The sequence below is a fragment of the Ammodytes marinus genome (assembly GCF_949987685.1).
Source record: "Ammodytes marinus genome assembly, chromosome: 13".
Classification (NCBI taxonomy): Eukaryota; Metazoa; Chordata; class Actinopteri; order Uranoscopiformes; family Ammodytidae; genus Ammodytes; species Ammodytes marinus.
In genome coordinates, this window is record NC_137217.1 from 5,666,268 (window position 1) to 5,685,957 (window position 19,690).

General features: G+C 41.9%; 3 protein-coding genes across 3 annotated transcripts in view; 2 read left to right on the forward strand and 1 right to left on the reverse strand.

The window, feature by feature from the left end:
- Positions 1 to 10,637, forward strand: part of LOC307259332 (dolichyl-diphosphooligosaccharide--protein glycosyltransferase subunit STT3B-like) — a 43,834-nt gene extending 33,197 nt beyond the window's left edge. Inside the window, exons 8-16 of the mRNA XM_080039136.1 lie at positions 1,140 to 1,188; positions 2,433 to 2,587; positions 4,145 to 4,356; positions 4,870 to 5,057; positions 6,224 to 6,395; positions 7,403 to 7,576; positions 7,878 to 7,991; positions 8,110 to 8,319; positions 8,491 to 10,637. Of these exons, the coding sequence (XP_079895262.1) occupies positions 1,140 to 1,188; positions 2,433 to 2,587; positions 4,145 to 4,356; positions 4,870 to 5,057; positions 6,224 to 6,395; positions 7,403 to 7,576; positions 7,878 to 7,991; positions 8,110 to 8,319; positions 8,491 to 8,571 (1,355 nt within the window). The 3' untranslated portion in view covers positions 8,572 to 10,637. The remainder of the gene's footprint in view (positions 1 to 1,139; positions 1,189 to 2,432; positions 2,588 to 4,144; positions 4,357 to 4,869; positions 5,058 to 6,223; positions 6,396 to 7,402; positions 7,577 to 7,877; positions 7,992 to 8,109; positions 8,320 to 8,490) is intronic.
- Positions 10,638 to 11,321: 684 nt separating this feature from the next.
- Positions 11,322 to 14,561, reverse strand: kiaa1143 (KIAA1143 ortholog). The gene is made up of 3 exons (XM_080039693.1): positions 14,369 to 14,561; positions 13,945 to 14,095; positions 11,322 to 13,460 (listed from the first exon to the last, which is right to left on the reverse strand). Exons 1-3 carry the CDS (start codon positions 14,483 to 14,485, stop codon positions 13,117 to 13,119), a joined length of 612 nt encoding a protein of 203 aa, XP_079895819.1. The 5' UTR covers positions 14,486 to 14,561; the 3' UTR covers positions 11,322 to 13,116.
- A 504-nt stretch (positions 14,562 to 15,065) lies between these two features.
- LOC307260171 (transmembrane protein 42-like) lies at positions 15,066 to 18,012 on the forward strand. The gene is made up of 3 exons (XM_080040328.1): positions 15,066 to 15,305; positions 16,195 to 16,341; positions 17,489 to 18,012. Exons 1-3 carry the CDS (start codon positions 15,147 to 15,149, stop codon positions 17,639 to 17,641), a joined length of 459 nt encoding a protein of 152 aa, XP_079896454.1. The 5' UTR covers positions 15,066 to 15,146; the 3' UTR covers positions 17,642 to 18,012.
- Positions 18,013 to 19,690: the final 1,678 nt, after the last annotated feature.

Here is a 19,690-nt window from a genome sequence, read left to right on the forward strand (position 1 = left end):
CTTTATATTGACTGGTTGGTTGGACTTGGGGGGGAAAAGCTACGACTCAAGGAGCCCACATTTAAACAGCCCTGGATTTATTTTTAATGTTGTTTCAGGTTTTTTATTTATTCCAAGGGGCAATTCAGTTTTACCAGTCCATCTAAGACTAACATACATTTACAAGGCATGATTTTTCCAATCTTCTATTGTCCAATTTTGGTTTGGTGATCCTATGCGAATTGTAGCCTCAGTTTCCTGTTCTTAGCTGACAGGAGTGGCACCCGGTGGGGTCTTCTGCTGCTGTAGCCCATCTGCTTCAAGGTTGGGCGTGTTGTGCGTTCAGAGATGGTATTCTGCATACCCTGGTTGCAACGAGTGGTTATTTGAGATACTGTTGCCTTTTCATCATCTCAAACCAGTCTGCCCAGTCTGACTAAACACACAAACAGTAATACAAAAAGTAAACGGGGAATTAATTTCAATTAACCAATATCTAGGTTCAACAACCTGATGGCAAAAGGGATTAAATAATTTGAAATGCTGTTTTGTTTCTGCAATATGGATTGTTGTTTGAGGGCTCACAAAGCCTGATTAATTACCTGAACTTTGGTACAATCTGATTTACGTTCTGGCAGGTTGGGAATTTTTGGGTCAGTTGCCTGTAGTTTGAGCAGTTCCAAGGTCAATTTTTTTTCTTCTTAGTCTCATTTTAATAATGATGTGGGTACAGATGTATTCTTTAAATAAACTTTATTGAAAGTGTCAATGGAGAAAACTGATTGTGGTGGATTTCCCATGCTTCTGTTAAGTGTGGGGTCAATAGATCCAAACAGTGCAGTTTGTTTTGGGGGGGAAAACAAATAGAGCTCTGCTTAACATCAGTGATTAGTTTCGGTGTTTCTCATTGTACTGGGCGAGCCAGAGTAAAGCTCATTAAATCCACTCATCATGCTAGCAGCACAGTAACCCGCCAACAACGGGCACATATTAAAACAGATGATCCATACATGCTGCAGGAATGCCATAATGGGTTCCCACTGATGCGTGACAGGATCCACTGATCACGTACAGTGTGTGTACACAGATCGCCGGTGGCTATATGATTGTTTAAATGGACTCAATTCTAACGTGTGTATGTGTGTGTGATTCACTTTCAGGCTACATCGCTCCTTGGAGTGGGCGCTTCTACTCCCTCTGGGATACTGGGTAAGACATCACATTTGATGCGTTGTAAACTTCTGCACCGGGTTTTTTAAAGTCCCTGAATGCGGTGCTGGTAATGAATTAGATTAACATAACGCGCAGTAGTTCATTTAGCTATTCATCTGTTTAACTATACCAGACAGAAAGTGGCATGGTTGGGAGGAACTTTCAATAAAGATTTTCTTCCACCTAGTCCATTGGTTGATTTAAAGTCCAACTGTTAATGTATTCAGAGCTAGTCCACCTCTAGCTAAAGATCAAGGGGATAATGATTTTTTTTCGAAGGTTGTTCCCTATTTTCTCAAATGAAATTACTTTTCCTTTTGATGTTTCAATCAGTATTCTCACGCTTAAGCCAGGTTTAACAGTCAAATGAGGTGCACGCCAGGTACTGTAGCTTAGCCTTACGGCCTCCACACACATCCTACCTCTACTGAGCGTCTACTGCGCGTCTGAAAAAAAAAAAATGGCAATGGGGCGCACAGATTACTGTCCAGACTCGATATTTGACTCAATATAAATCATATGCATCATAAATTACATAAAATAACTTCCTTTTTAATGGGAATTATCTATGAAATCTCTATGTAGAAAGACAGGGCTTTTAGAAGCAGCGCTGCAGCAGCAGTTGAGACGTTGTATGTGTGTCTGAGAAAAGCGCGAGAGAGGCAGCAGTAACGGAAGGCGACGCGCTCCAGAGGTAGACGCAGGATGTGTGTGGAGGCCGTTAGCCTCTGTCGAGCTGCAACAATGTTTCAATGGTCAGACAGACAGTGAGCCGGTCAGCCCGCCATAAAAAAAAAACAATACTGCCTCCCACATCTGAAACAGTAAACTGCCCGACTGCAACATAAGCTGTAAATGTCCAGAACTCTCACTGTCTGTGTGCACATATGTTTGTGAACATGCCTGAGTTTTTTTTTCTCTTTTCTTAAAAGGAAGTTCTGTTTTACTGCAGTGCAGCAAAAGTAATGGGGTCATCCTCTGACCCAAGATAACTGACATCAGCCCAATTTAGATGTCCATAGCCATCCCACTATGAATAAGACCACACTGCTTTACTGTCAGTGGGAATTTAAGTTCAGTAGAAATGAATGGAGACTATCACGCTTCGATCTTAAAGAAAAGAGTTGTTTGACATTGATCATACCTCCAGTATTAACGCTGTCATTATAAAGACATCTATTTTCTCTTCATTTGCCTAATTCTACCTTTTTGCTTCTCTCTGTCTGTCCTGTTGTGCTCAGGTATGCAAAGATCCACATCCCCATCATAGCCTCAGTGTCTGAGCACCAGCCCACCACCTGGGTCTCCTTCTTCTTTGACCTTCACATCCTGGTCTGCACCTTCCCCGCAGGCCTCTGGTTCTGCATCAAGAACATCAATGATGAGCGGGTCTTTGGTAAGAGCCCTAACATGCTGTCTCCTTTCCATAAATATTACTAATAATAATAATAATAATAGAGGTCATAAAACGTCTCGCAAGTGTCCTTTACATACAACCTGACTGGGACCCCTGTTTAAAGATGGTCTTTGATATTATATTAAAGGAAAGCTTGACTTTTTCTCAACTTGGTTAGCAAACTTCTTAGTTCAGCTAGTTGTCATTAGGGTTGGGCAATCGGGTCTACGTTCAGATGGTCCACTCATGTTCAATAGACGATCCGATCGATTAGGGAGGGCGGGGGAGGATTAAGTCACTGCACTCAGCTCTGTCTTGGGGGAACTTTTAAATAGCTTAACCTTTTAAACCTTTGTCCTACACATAGGATTGATACATAGCACCTATGATTTGATCATTATTTATGCATGTTTATGGTTTTGAGCACATGACGGACATTTATATTTCAAAAACAGCTTGACCCCACCACACTATTTATATGATTTCTATTAGTGTATCTCATTTTAGTATACATGTGTAGGTTTAATGGCTGTGTATGTAATTATGTGAGCCACACCATTATCATTTTCTCTCATCACTTATCAAATATTACCAATATTAATATTGTTATCTCCCTCAAAAATCAGTTAAGTTGTGATACAATGTTAAAAATTAAATTAGAACCATGATGAACTCCATAGTGATTTGTGGGCATGCCTGAATTATGACCATTTATATTATTATTTTTCTGTCACTATAGAGTTCTTCAACTCTGTAGTTAAATTAATTCTTCATTTTCCAGTGGTTCTATCTCTTTGATGCAGCTACATAATCTTTTTCCAATTATGGTTTCCTTTTCTTTTTTTCTTTTTTTAACCTTTATTTCTACAGGTAAATCCCATTGAGATCGGAGTCTCTTTTGCAAGGGAGACCTGTTCCCATTTACACATTACAATTCACACACCTCATATACACCTTATACTGATCAGTCCACAAATATACACCGATATGATAAATCTACATTGAGCTGACATTGGCCTGTAATATCCGGGTGGGGGGGGGGCTCTACTTGCCAACATAAAGTGCAGTGTTGTACTGAGCCGCCCTCTGCCCTGCACTACTTTCTTGTGACTTGCCTTTTCTCCTCCATCCAACCTTTTTTTTTCTGTGTATCTGTGATTTGCCCTGTGCCTTTTGCCTCCTCCTCATTTCAGCGAGACTCTTTTGATCTGAGTTGAGCTCAAAGCACTGCATGGATACAGCCTCACACATGCACCAGCAAACACACATTAGGGTTTGTGTATGAGTAAGTGGTACTGCTTTCCCCTGCCAGTACATTTTCAGTTATCTCCCCCCCTGAGCAGTGGCCTAGTGTCAGCACATTAGGAAAGGAAAGCAAGGCAGTAGTAATGAGGCAGCGCACCTGTAATATGACTTGACAGAATTCAATTAATTAAAACCAACCGAGTTAGATGTCAAATGAAATCAAAGCTGTCAAGCTTGGATGGTAATATCTTGGCCCCCCCCTCTAACCTCTCCCTCCCTGTCTCTGTGCCCCTCTCCCCTCCTTTCCCCCAGTGGCCCTGTATGCCATCAGCGCAGTGTATTTTGCGGGCGTGATGGTGCGTCTGATGCTGACCCTGACCCCGGTGGTGTGCATGCTGTCTGCGGTGGCTTTCTCCAGTGTCTTTGAGCATTACCTGGGAGACGACCTGAAGAGACAGAGTCCGCCTGTGGAGGACAGCAGTGATGAGGACGACCGCAAGAACGCCGGCAACCTCTACGACAAGGTCAGTCTCCCAAGTCACAGAGGACCGCCTTAGTCTCACCGTGTTGTTGATGATTGCCATTCGCAATATTAGAATAAATAATAAATGTATGTTATAAAGCATTTTTCAAGGTACTCAAAGACACTCTACAATATCAACATCTTCTGTTGAGTAATTGAAAATAGTGTGTTCTGTTTTCTGTGGTGAAACAGAAAGAAATCAAGCTGTATCCTCATTACTCCCCCCCCCCTCCCTCAGGGGACACCACACAGCACTTTTTGTCCAATGTTTTTCTCATCCTTTTTCTAGCTTTTCTTCCAAATCAATACAGTGGGAATAATACATTACCGACCTATCACGGGTCTTTGGGAAAGGCCGCCATAAAACTGGCTACAACAGTTAATGGTCTGTCGGAGTATTCTCTCAGCGGGGGCAATTAACAGGCTTCTCTAGTATATTATGGGCTCATTTTTAACAGCGCTCCTGTCTTGTTTGAGTAACCTTCTAACAAATGGTACGCCGTCCATTCTGCAGGCCGGTAAGGTGCGTAAACACGTCTCGGAGCAGGAGAAGGCCGAGGAAGGCCTGGGACCGAACATCAAGTCCATAGTCACCATGCTGATGTTGATGCTGCTCATGATGTTTGCTGTCCACTGCACCTGGGTCACCAGCAACGCCTACTCCAGCCCCAGTGTGGTGCTGGCTTCATACAACAACGATGGGTGAGAAGAACAACACAACACCATGCACATTTATTAGGGGCGGTGCAAAAAAAACCCATTCATGTACAAAGCACGATTCCTATCTCCTGCGATTTTAGATCGATTCATGAATTGCAAAAAAAACGAGCCCCCAATATGTTACGACCCCTTGCTCAACGGAAGCAACATAAAGGGACTCAAACAACATTCTTATTGCAAATAAGGGTACACAAAGAAATCAAAAATGTCTGGTAGCAATGCAGCTGTTCCTGGCTACACTGACAGACAGAGAGAGAGAGAGAGTGAGTGGGTGGAGCCTCACAGGGCTTTTAAAGGCTGACTGCAAAACATGGCACAGAACATGTTTGGGACATAACACAGCAAATCAACAGTAAGACCGTCTGAGGACAGTGAAGCCACTGACAACTATACTAATGAGATTCTTATCCAGTCAGCAGCTCTGTACAGGGTCACTTCACCCAAAATGACTACCATTACTCCCCCTCGCCTTGGGGCCTGTAGCCAAGCGGATAGTTTTAGGTTCCTTTAGCTGGGTTTTGACACATATTCCTGCCTCTGAGATTTCTCCACCAGCATCTTTACAGGAAATGTGTTCTCATGAATCACCAAGCCACACTGTCAGCACTTTTCAGTGGAATTACCCTCTTCTGTGAGGCTTTTGGGCACCGCGACACAGATGTGTGAAAGGCCCCCCTCCTACATAGCAGTTGGTTATTCATCCTCTACCATGTTATATAGCAGTTTAAAGCTAAAGTTCTGTTGATGGTTGAAAACAGTTTTTCTGAAAAAATTTCAGAAACACCTAATTTAATTCACACATGTATAGTCTTAATTCGGAAAAGGAAATTCTTATTAAAAATCACTTCAAATGGAGGCAGTCCATCCATCTCTACTGTTTCGGTAAAGCAGGTAGAATTCTCAGAGAGATCTGTGTGCATGAATCAGACTCTATGTGAATGGGTAGAAGCCATCAGTGGTAAGTGTCCATGTGTTTATTTTGTAATATAAATAAACTGACCCTTTTAAGGCGATGTCATTACAGGTTTCATTGAGGGCTTTCACCTTCTGTAATAAAGGCCAAAGCACTTGTCTAACATTAAAAGCAAAAAAGCATATTTGTGACTTACCCTCCATGTACCACTGTGTCTGTCTTCTTTCTCCGACAGGTCCCGTAACATCCTGGATGATTTCAGGGAGGCGTACTATTGGCTGAGGCAGAACACAGACGAGCACGCCAGAGTGATGTCATGGTGGGACTACGGCTACCAGATAGCAGGCATGGCTAACAGAACCACGCTGGTCGACAACAACACCTGGAACAACAGCCACATAGCACTGGTGAGAGCTGCTTCAACACTGCAGAACACATGCCAACCACTATTTCTTTGAGATTTTATTCATCTTTATTGAAAAATCTGTGTGCTTTCTGGCCAAATGCTGTTAACAACATAATTCTAAGCAGATAGTGTATACCGTATTTTCCGCACTATAAGCCGCACTGGACTATAAGCCGCAGGTGTTATAATGTTTAATTACCATATGTAAGAGTTTGTGCACAGAGGGGATTGTCGGGAAAGAGATGGCTGCTTGAGGAAGCTCCCATTTATTAACATTTCAACAAACAAGTTGCATATTTGCATAACGTATTCAAGTGTTACCATTTAGAGCAATAGTAGCTAACATATACTGTGCTGTGTAATAACGGGGTCGAAAAATGGGGAAAAAGTCGCAGCTTATAGTCCGAAAATGACGGTACATAATTACATACAGAATGAGCTGAAATGTCGTACATTTAGTCTCTTACTACCGTTTACCTCCCCTCTCCCTGATGAAATAATTGAACAGTTCCTAGTTGAGTTTTTTGTAATCCCCTGTAGAACTCTGAGTATTGATTATTTTCCTCTGTGTGATGCACAACCAGGTGGCCATAATGTTGCACTTAACATGAGCAATCAAGTACCAGTTGACACAATATTCAAGTTTTGAGTAAGAAACATCCTTAAATGCTTGCAAGCAGAGTCCTCAAACTACATTGTCAATGGGACTATAGTTATGACTGAAGAGAGACACTTTCTTTACATCAGTTGTAGTATTCAGGATTAACACACAAACATTTGCATCTGTCATATGGTCTAGACATAGTAAATCACAACATACCTACTTTGACGCAATCTTAGTCTCCAGTATTCTCACACACACCCACACACACACACACACACACACACACACACTCTCAGTTCCACCTTAAATTCCGAAGGTCGAAATCGCAATGATCGACTTACGAGCAGCAATGGAGAACCTGACACCCACATCAACTAAATCTTGAAACTGCCATGTTCCTCCAGGTGGGCAAAGCCATGTCATCCAATGAGAGTGCAGCCTATGAGATCATGAGGTCACTGGATGTAGACTATGTGCTGATCATCTTTGGAGGAGTCATCGGCTACTCGGGGGATGACATCAACAAGTTCCTGTGGATGGTGCGCATTGCAGAGGGGGAGCACCCACGAGATATTAGGGTGAGACACACACACACACACACACACATACTGTATTTCAATCAGTTTAAAAGGTAACTCCTATCAGGAGAACGCAATGGGGAGGTGAGCTTTACTGCAGTTATTAAATATTTAATGCAGAGATAGGTAGATGCCTGCAAAGTGGAATTGATATGAATGTTTGATGTGCTCTCTGGGGAGAATCAGGGGTATAAGTACCCAAGAGTGCTTTAAGTTGTTTCACTGCAATGAAAAATACATCTGGATCAAAGTGTGTGAAAATTCACTTATTTCTCTTTCTCCGTCTCCCCGTCAAACCCAGGAAAGTGACTACTTCACCCCACAGGGAGAGTTCAGAGTGGACAAAGCCGGTTCCCCCGTCCTACTCAACTGCCTCATGTACAAAATGTCTTACTACCGCTTTGGAGAAATGCAGGTATGTCATCAATAATAATAATCAATCATTAGCTAACTGTTACAATGAGCTTGACGAAAAGTCCTTTCAAGTGAACCAATAGGATTTAGGCTTAAACCTTACTCATTTGTCTTTAAAGTTGGACTTCCGGACGCCGCCGGGCTTCGACCGAACCCGTAACGCTGAGATCGGGAACAAGGACATCAAGCTGAGGCACCTGGAGGAGGCCTTCACCTCGGAGCACTGGCTGGTCCGCATCTACAAGGTCAAGAAGCTGGAGAACAGAGACCGAGTGGAGCACAAGATACGAGCCACAGACACCACCAGGCAGAAGTACACCTCCAAAAAGGTAAGCAGGGGATCCTCAGCAAGCACGCCATGTTTAGTATACATTAGTTCAGATGTTTTGTGACAATCATACAGATCCAGGCTTTTTATAGTCTATGGCTCTCTTGCAGTCTGAACACCACTTTTTTACTCTATATTTATTGTGTTCTTGTCCACGTTTCCCCCTCCACAGACAGCCAAAAGGAAGCGTGGATACATCAGGAACAAGCTCTCCCTCAAGAAGGGCAAGAAACTGACCAAGAGATCTTTATAGAGAGTCCACCACCAAACAGAGGCACATAGTGGGAGAGAGAGAGAGGAAAAACCTTAAAACCTAACACCAAACTTTCAACAAAAACAAAGCAGCAGCAACAACAGCTAAAAAAAAACAAAAAAAAAAAAAAAAAAACAATCAAGATGAAGAAGGAGCTCCAGAGAGTTCTCCAGAGCGTGTCCTCACTCAAGCCTGCCCTCAGACCTGTCCAGTGGGGTCAGAGAATGGAGGGGATGTGTGTGGGGCTTAAAGTCTGAGATCCTCCCCCCCACCACCATACCAGTTTGAAACCTGAGGAACTGTGACCTTTTTGAGCTCGCTTCTTTTATTTCTTTCTTTGTACTTGAACGTGATAGGCGAGGGTGAAAGAGATTAGCTGTCCTTATTCAGGGACTCTGTTTTTGGGTGGACCGCTCTATGCATTTTGCATCATTCACATAGAAATAAATAGCCTGTAAAAAGGGCCGTGAGGATTACTTGAATGGTGTTTTTCCCCCCTTGGTACAGTTAATCCAACTTGATTCATATTAAAACAGGAAATGTCTCTGTCCCACCACTCTGCTTTTTCAGTCTTAACCAGCGTTCACTAACAGCACCTTCCAGAAAGGTCTGTTCTAATGTTTCATTTCCTTAACATTCCCCTTTAGAACCCACTATGAACAGGAGCATGCATGTACACCATGTGCCAACATAGGAGAAGCCACCAACTCATTCAAACAAACCTCATACGTGCTGCACAGGCTATTCGATGGAGACATTTTGTTTTTCCCCTTTAGTTCCTATCAGTTGAAAAATCCCATTGTGCTCACCATGGTAACTGCTGAGACCTCAGAGCACAGTGACATCAGTGTTTGAACGAATCTCCAGGTTAGTCAAACATAATGGAAGAAGCCGATAGTAAACTGATTACCCAACTGCCCATTGTAGTAGACGCAACGTCCTGCTTTCACCTTTGATCTATAGTACCTAGACGTAGTTGTACGTGCACAGCCCTCCAATACAGTGAAGGAATATCTGTACCTCACTTCCATAAATTAGGGAGCATTTAGACGGATTACAAAATTAATATTCCTAACTTGAGCAGCTGACACTTTCAGTTAAGTTTGGGTCAAACTACACAAAATGCTGGATTCTACATGTCCCATAACAGTGGATAAAATGGATAGCATCGTTCATCAGATCCGGTTGGCCCTGTGAATGCAAACTACACACCTCCAGTTTGTAACACCAGGCCCTCTGGTAATGTTGTAAAGAAACTGAACAAAAGCAGTGTTAAAGTGGTGTTAATCTGGCCAGTGTTGGCTTGTTTGCTCATGTGCCCTTTCACACTCAGTTGTAGGGATGTCACTGTGTTCCCCGATGTCAGCATGGACCAACACGAGCACTGTATTGTCTTGGAATTAAAGCTAATGGTACAACGATAATGAACTAGAGCTAGTATTCAAGCCGTGTTCTCCACAGTGAACTCGGAGCATAGCAGGCCATCAGTTTTCAGCAGCATTTTACTGGTTATAACATATGAACATATCTTTGTTTAAGAGGCTTAATATTGATTAATTTTGCTCTTGTGTGTGTGTGTGTGTTTGCTGACCCTGTGTACCACTGGATGAGACTAATTGAAGTGCAAATCATTTGGGAGTCACTACCACTTGAAAATACTTAACAAATGCTTTTTCGTTGCTTTTTGTAGCATTCCGCTAACAGGGAGATCCAACATGTCTGCCATTGTGATCATTAAAAGGCTATTTGTACTGTAGAGCTCTCATTTGCTTTAAATATGAAAGCCTCTGTGCTTGGGAGCATTAAAACATCTACTCCAGTGATTCTCTTTTAATTGGCTGAATTTCTGCTATCTTTCCATCTACAGTCCTGTGGCGTGAACAGTCTCCTCATGACATGTGTTTGTATTCTGATTTGAGAGCGTGGTTAGTTTCCTCTGTAAAAACCTTAACTTTCCCCCATTATCTCATCTGCCTTATTGTTTTCTCCCAAGATATTCCAGGAAACATGCCCGAGCTGCGTGAGCAGACATTGAAATCTGTGATGAGGTTTTTTTTTTTTTTTTTTTTTAATAAAGAACACCAACCTTAAACCAAATCCAGGTGGACAAGGGATAGCATTGGCCTTAACAGAAAATTTTAAAAAAACAAACAAAAAAAAGGCCGCACCATATCGTTTTCCAGAGCCCCGCAGAGTTGATGAGTGTATTTATTACATGGACGATGGAGGCTACGATTGCGTCCTATCACGAAATGCAATGATTTTTATTTTTCGTTTTGATTTTTTTTTTCTAAGTCAAGGTTTCTTCCGTCAATTGTAATGATCTGGATGCAGGTGTGGGAATGAAACCTTTTTGAATAAAGAGGTTGAAATAACATTGTTTTTATTTATTTCAGTCTATATGCACAATGTTTGTTATTAAAACTTACTCACTCACTGTATATTAATATACAAATATTAGAATATTTGATAAGCACATGTTGGCTTTCGGTGCCTGTTTAGACGTACTGTTTACGTCTGTCCTCAACAAAAGCAGCCGGCTAGCTTAGCATTAAGACTGGGAACGGTGGGAAATGGCTAGCCTGGCATTTGTCCAAGGGTAACCAAATCTGCCTAGCAACCCTTTCAATGGTCACTGATTAATAACACAGTGGTATCTATTAACTTCTGAGAGTAAAGTATTTCCTAAAATATTGAACACCCAACTGCAGTTAGGTGAAAACAATGAGCTTACAATACAGGATATAGTATGGTCGATTTAATGTTTTATATTTCAAATGTTACACAGCCACAACCATTCTCTAAAAATGCACAATAAAAACAAATTCACATTTATAAAAAAAAAATAAAAATCATACAACTGCATTGACAAGAACGCATCGTTACTACATCAACAGCTCCTTTTCCGAAGCTAGAATATATCCATACTTTCACCACATCATTGAATGTATTAAACAAATTCTACAATAAGCACTTTCACACTTAATAGTTCTGATGACACCATAGATAGATACGAACAGGAGTTGGAAGAGTCAAACACAAAGCAACAAAATTATCTTTACACGTATGAGGCAAATGACAAGCGTCTTTTAGATGAAATTTTGAGTCCATATGTCTGGTGAAGAAGACGGCAGCTATTGAGACTAGGGGATAAAATGACTTGTTTCTCTCTTGATGGACGGAGATGGAAGGCACCAAGAACACAGGAAGAATCGTCCATATATAGCGGTTTAGATCCCACCGAAAGAGGTTTCGATATTAAAGTAAAAAAGTCAAATCAAATCAATAAATGTTTTTCTTTTAATTTACTTATTAAAACAAAGATAGTAATTCCAATCATCTGACTGGTCTTTAAAAAAAAAAAAAAAAAAGCAAAATAAATCACCAATTACTTCCTTAGAAATGATCAAATCAACTTGTATTTCTTGCGTTGCCTGATTCCCATTGATCAGATGAAGAAGTTGCATAGTTTGCGTTGAACTGAAGTTTCTACCTAATGTTTTGAGGAGCACCAGCTTCAAACAGTGAAAAAGCACAGCGTGGTTCACTGCACAATGACAACTCTTGACTTCTTTACTCAGTAACTAATGCTGAAGTTCTATTCGCCATTATGTTTTAATGAACAAGGACAGACTACGCACACAAATGGTTTCCCATTTTTAAACCCATTGCCTACAAATCGCCTACATCACTGACCACTTCTTAAAATGTTCAACTGTTAAAAAGGTATCTGTTAAAAATCAAGTCCGCTTTAAAAAGGTGCTCACATATCAAAAAGGTCTCGGCGTGCTATTTGCCGATACTTGTAATTTATTTGAGGTAGGTCGACAATCAAAGTGAACGTTGCTTCACCTTTTTCAGATGGGTCCATTGTATCGCACTGTTGAAGCTGAAATACTCACAGCTGGTGCATTCAAGAGCGCTGGCCTTTTTTTACATATTGAAAAAAGGCCATATCAGAGTGTCAGAGCTCATGAATGCAATGCCCAGTGTTTTATTGACTGAAATAGTGATTTAGAAAGAGCTGCCCTTTAAGTTCTAATTTAAGAAAAGCTTTGAGTCAAGTGACTTTCAGGCCAATCTGCTCAGCTGCAGTATATTAGCAATAATGCCTGGGGACAACCATATTTACTTTGGTATTGTGAAAAGCACATATACAGGTCGGATTTAAAATTATTGCTGTTCAGCAGACTATTGTCTGAGGATATTTGTTTGTCCTTGAATGCATCACATGGAGCTCAGACTCATCCCACCTTAATGGAACTTTGAAAAAGCAAAAAAGATGATTTTTTTTTTAACAGTGTACTTAAACTAATCGGACCATCGCCAGTAATATCCAAGTGTAGACGCTGTGTAGTCAGTGGGCTTAGACGTGCACAAACACTGTCCTTTGAAATTAAAAAAAAAAGAGGGTGGATGAGCTCCAGACAGTATCTGTATAGAGTGTCTGATCCTATTTGACAATATTATGAAACGTTTTACCATTAATGTTCACATGTCACTGTGATCCCTGTCCGTCACACAGCCTGAAACCAGCAGAAACATTTAGTCATCTTCCTCATCATCTTCCTCCTCCTCGTCATCCTCATCATCATCATCCCCTCCGAATGACAGCAGGCTGGTGTTCTTCACTTTCTTTCCAGACTTCACCTCCTTTTTCTCCTCTTTCTCTTTCTCCTTTTCCTCCTTTTCCTCCTTTTCCTCCTCTTCCTCCTCCTCCTCCTCATCGTCGTCGTCGTCGTCCTTCACCTCCACCACCTTCTTCTTCTCTGCTCCCTCGCTCCTCTTCTTCTTGCTGGAGGTGGCCGTGATGCCCTGGAACTTGTCAGAGGAGGAGCGCTTGGCAGGTTTCTTGAAGAGGATTTTACCGTCAGAGGCCGGTTCATCGCCTGTGGTTGGATGGGTGGGAAAGGATGAACCAAAACACATCATGAACAAAGTCAGTGCAAAGTCGGTGCAACGGCGGGGCTTTACATTGTAGGTTCTGCTTTTGCCTTGAAATTCAACTCATTTTAAAAAGGTCTCCTTTTATGCAAAATGCACTTTTTCCACATTTATATCTGAGAGTACAAAAAAGGTATGAGAAAAAAAAACCCTCTCTTTTTCTCCACCTCCACTTTTCTGAAAACCAGTCAGATTTCTCTCCGCTTAATGACATGGGGATAAACCACGCCCCCTCATTACCAAACTAACTTAGCACTACCTCCAGTAGGAGGTAGTTTCGCCTTTTATTTTTCTTCTTTTTATTTATTTTTTATTTTTTTTACATCATGAAAACAGTTTCCAGTAGTAACCCAAATTACACATTTGAGCCTGGAAATTAGCATAATATGTGACCTTTAAAAAATTGTGAGCTGTATTATTATAGCTCACCTTTTTCTGCGCCCCCTCCGGAGCGCTTGTTGCCCTTCATCTTCTTGACGTCGTCCTCGGTCAGGTCTCCACCCTTCAGCAACACCACCTGGGGCAGCTCGTCATCTCGATCACTGCCGCTGTCATCGTCCATTGTCGGCATCGCCTGGCGCTGGATGGGGAACATTACACCCGGACAAAGAGACTGTGAGCACATAATATCCCCATTCAAAGCGCTGTATGAGCACTGGTCAGGAGGAGGCATCAGCGCGGCAGTTTGAATGAACGAGGCTGGTGGTAGCAAGCTGTGTTATCAACAGACCGCCATTGAAACCATTACAATATAACGAAAGGCTGGCGAAATAGATAGCTGATGTTCTGAATACATGCACGCCAATGAGCTAGCGTTAGCCCAGGCTGCTAGCATAAGCACACGGCCACTCACCTTAGTATCAACATTCGGTCCTTCTTTGTAACCGACGTCATTTTTAAACTTCTTCAAAAAGGACGGCTCCGCTGGTTTCACCCATGACACGCCGCTGACCTTTCCTTTCTTGTTCATTGCTAAAGAGTAACGATGCAAACACACACAAACTGAATCAGAGGGAGAATGAGAATCACAGGCCCGTGCAGGAGATTTTCACCAAAACACAACGCACGTCATTGAGATGTGCCGCCGCGAGTCACGCGACACGAGGAACCTCCTGTGATTGGCGGAGAGTAAAGTGACGTCAAGTTGGCGGAATGTGACCGATAAAAATGACTTTTTGTTTTCAAAATAAAATTGTAGAATTAGTTGAAGGCAAAAGCAAGTTCCCCCTCGTTCACCTATAATATTTTCCCACAACCGAAAAGGCAAGAAAAATTGTTAAAGAATGTGGCAGCATGGTGTGTGTCAGGCGCATAGATAGGTCAGGCGGCGATTTCCGATATAAACTGCACTGAAAAGGCTACGATAGCAGCGCATAATATGACGGAACATTTTTTTTCCAGGCTAACACAAATAACTTTAAAAAATAAATTAAAGGCTTCTATCATTCTTTTTCTCCTTCAGTAAAAATGTTTATGAACCGAGTTCGCCAAGCGGGCTTTTGTTTTCAAGTTTCCTACCGGAAGCTAACTCCTTTCACTTGACACGGATGTCAGTGGGGGACTAATGTCATATAGTATTAGGTCTATGGACTAATATATCACTGTAATGCGTGTTATTCTCTTTAAACAAGATGTCGGGCTCTCTTTATGCGTTACTGGCGGGCTTCTTGGGAGCCGCTGCCTCGCTGTCTGCCAAGCTGTCCCTCGGTGCCGACTATGTGAGGGACATGTGTGAGACGGGACTCAGTAGCTGGACGGAGACGCAGGGTGGAACCTCAGCCTGTTACTGGGTGAGACCTGTTTGCCTGTCTTTTTCTCTGAACTCTGTTGTTTGTTTTACCCCTACTGACATGATGAAAGGGTTTTGGACATATCTGTCTGTCCTGCTTACACATTGTTAGTGATATACTTTCAATGAGAGACGGTGTTTAAAGTGGCTCACGTCAAAAGTTCTTAGCGTATGCATCAGGAAGAGTTTTTACCATTCTTTTGACTAAAAGCATATTCCACCACCATGTATCATTCCAGATGAGCTGTGAGGATATTGGTTTGAGTCGACACAATCTAGCCTGGCACCGCCCGCCTACTACTTCCACTCAATTTTAATTTCCCTTCAGTACAAATGAAATGAAGTACGATGGTCTGGTAGAACCTCTTTATATGTCCATGGGTAGAACCGGGCTAGACACAATCTACAGGTAGCGTTAAATAAAGGACCTCACGTGCTCCACCTCGTGGCCAATACGCGTCATTGGTAAATAGAGGGTGTGACATGTTCTTGTTACCATCTTCACATTATATTCATTCAACAAAGTTGTTTCACCAAACCAGTTTATGAGCTCTGTAACGTCTAAATACATCTGTGCACACACCCTTGTATTATACAGGTGTTCAGTCACTGCTTAGTGTTAGGCTGGCATCCCCGACCCTATCTTGGACCTGTAATGTAAATCGTGTGTGTGTGTGTGTGTGTGTGTGTGTGTGTGTGTGTGTGTGTGTGTGTGTGTGTGTGTGTGTGTGTGTGTGTGTGTGTGTGTGTGTGTGTGTGTGTGTGTGTGTGTGTGTGTGTGTGTGTGTGTGTGTGTGTGTGTGTGTGTGTGTGTGTGTGTGTGTGTGTGTGTGTGTGTGTGTGTGTGTGTGTGTGTGTGTGTGTGTGTGTGTGTGTGTGTGTGTGTGTAGCTCCACGTCCCCCTGCGGCTGCTGTGTGGAGTCCTGCTGTTCTCCTGTAATGCTGTCATGTGGACCTTCTTCTCCAAAGCTCTTCGGCTGTGCTCCTCTTCGGCCAGGGTCACAGTCACCTCCACGGCATCCAACTTCATCTCCTCGGTGAGCTGCTACAATATTCATCTTTACCAACAATAATAATAATTCTCTGATTTTTTACTAGTGTACCTTTCATAACATTCAAGGTACAGTTAAAACAAGCAAAAATATAGTTAAACATATAGTATCAAGTAAAACACAGGTAGCCAAACATATATAAATAAACAATTAAATTGAAACAAAAGTCCCTCATGTGAGGGATGAGAATAGCTGTTGGGTGTGAGGGATGGATGACAAAGACGTTTAATGAAAGTAAGCAGACCCAGTGAGATTATTGATATGTTTCTGAAATGAAAGGGTGCTGTTGTGGATGACACCCAGACTCTTGACCTGAAGGGAGGTAGGGACTAAGGAATGGTCTATATGGAGAGTGAAATATTGGACATTTTAGATTAGGGTGGACTTGGAGCCAACAAGAAGTATTTCAGTTGTGTCACAGTTGAGTTTGAGGAAGTGACACGAGCGAACCAGGTTTTAATTTCCTCTAAGCAGTCAGACAGCGAAGAGGGAGGAAGCATGGACGTGTGTTTGGGAGATGGGTAGAGCTAAAGGTGTCAAATTGATTGTTGGATTTTTTTTTTAAATACCACCAAAGGGAAGTAAATGAATTATGAAAAGCAGGGGGCCTCAGTAATGATCCCTGGGGAACACCTCTGGTGACTGGGGAGTGGAGAGGGTTGTGATTGGAAATGGTTAGGTAAAAAAGTATTATTTTAAAGGTTCAGTAAGTGATATGTTCCTAATAGCTAACTTCCTGTCAGTGACTACAGTCAGAAGTCCCCTCACTTGTCCCTATACGTCACAACCACATGAACACACAGCTGTCTTTGTCAGATAGTGCCTCGATGGAGAGCAGCGAGTCATCGTTCACAGGCACAGAGACCCGCCTCTTTATAACGCTCTGTCTCCTGATTGGATAAAAAAACGAGCGGGATACTCAAAATGTTATCTGGCAATTACTACTAAGTTGAATGACTGTGAAACCTGTGTTATGAACTGCACATACTTTTTAAGTGACTGCTGTATGAATATAGAGTGATAGAGTTTATAGAGATATCAGCAAACAAATATGGCTTACTTCTCCTAAAAGTATTTGTGCAAGGATTGAGACTGATATTGCGTATCTGTTTCTGTCTGTCTGGGTGTCCAGGCGGTGCTGGGGAGGGTGATCTTTGGAGAGAGCCATGCAGCTCTCTGGTGGGTGGGCATCTCTCTCACTATGTGTGGCCTGCTGCTACTTCACCATGGATCCACACAGCACACACTCACACAGGAGGAGGAGCAGGGCAAGAAGGAGCAGTGATGGAGCCAGACTGTGGAGCACATCATGGAACTTCTCAGGGCCCTTTACAGTGGAGATGTTTCTTTATAGGAAGAGAGAACTCAGTGACAATTAGTTCCATTAAAACAGCAGCACGGAGCCAGTGGAACTTTCAGCACTATCAGCCCTAGCTATTGATACAAAGTCATCTCTGAATGTGTATGCTTTTTATATTGGCAGCATACAGTGCTGTTTGAAAGTATGTGAACCCCTTGAGCCTTTTGGAATTTTATTTATTTTAACCAATAATCATTCATTTTTATCAATACCGGTATTTTGTATATGAAATAACAGATGTTTGTTTATCTATTCAACATTTTTCTTTTCTGGAAATCAATTGTTAAAACAAATAAAACAAATTATTTACCAACTTTTCTATGTGCAAAAGTTTGTGAACCCTGAGCTGCATTACTTAAATCGAGCAAGGTAAACACAATCAGATGGGCCAAATTGAGTGATAAAATGGACCAATGTTATGAGAGATCTTTAGGGAAGAAATTGGGCGCCACTAGATAAAACAGAGATAAAACCAGGTCAGTTTAGGCCCACCAAAGTGAACCCATACAGGTCAGACATGCCATAAGGGAAAGAAAATATCAGAAATCAATAAAAAAGGGATTTTAAATACAGAAATGTCGGCCCTATATAAAGTATAATCATCGATATGTACTCAGTACTTGGTTTGGGCCCCTTTTGCATGAATTCTTGCCTCAATTCCAATTTATTTTCCATGATATTCTAATAATATGAGTATCACCTGTGTAGTCCTCTGTGTGGACGCAACTCAAACTCCTTTTATCCCAAGCTAAGGTCAAGTTCAACGTTTATGTTAAACAACAGTTAGGCTACTTGTTGCAACTGAGCGCAAATAGAGATGTTTCATACATTATAATTATTTATTTATTTATTTAGCCTTTTGCACAATCTGTACTTGGGTAGCGACATTGTTAGACAACAGTGGGGAACAAATCAGGCAAACAAATGCCACTTCATTGCATGATGATCTTTCTGTCATGATTTTTTTTAAATCATCAGAATAAAGCTAGTTATTACACGGCAGTGATAAATGTGTTCTGATTGGTCAATCAAGACCTACCACCACTAACAGATATTCCTGAAAGTATAACAAGATAATGCTTCTTAATAAAAATGAATCGACAAGTGATTACAGGAAACATTTCTTAAATGGCTTGATGACAATCATAACGAAATCCCTCGATATGTGTCCCGCTAAAGTCCGTCTACGCACAAATATTTAGGACCCTCTTTCCATAGACAGCAGCGTACATGCTCAAACAGCGCCACCATCCCATTGACTCAGTGTTGTGGCTGAAAATGGTACTGCAGCCAATCCCCTGTGCAGTTTTAATGAGAGTTCCATTCTGTGTGATGAGAGGTGAAATTAAAAAATAACAGAATGATCAAACAGTCTGATGGCTCATGTTTCCAGTAGACAAAACAACTAAACAGTAGTGAAATGACAGCTGTGGATAGGAGATATGTGTTTAGGCTCATCAGACACCTCACCAATCAGCAAACTTTTTTATAAAAGGGACTATTTTATGGATATGCAATACCAATAATCAATAAATTCATATTTCACGGCAGTAGCTGCTACCCACAATGCAATGGGGCAGTCTCGGACGTATAAAAAAGCCAATAATTTGAAAAGTACAGCAGTTTACAATGTGGAAAGAGGGTCTGGGAAGTGAGTGAGAGAGGGAGAGTGTGTGAGAACTGAAGATGAGCAGTGAACACACGGAAACACCATGAGTGAGACGAGGTGCACCACGGGAGGCATTTAAATACACCATAGAATACCGTTCTTTATCTGGGCAGTAGATTTGGCTGCATTTCTGGTGGTCGGGTGTCCGTTGTCGGGGAGGTTACTGCGATCCTATCGACCATCATCACGGTACCGGAGTTCAGTGAAATCGTGACGGGGTAGATTTGGTTGCGGCTCTGGTGTTACGGTGTCTGTGCTCTCAAGGAGTTTAGCGATGAGTCCCATTGACTGCAACCGTGACATGG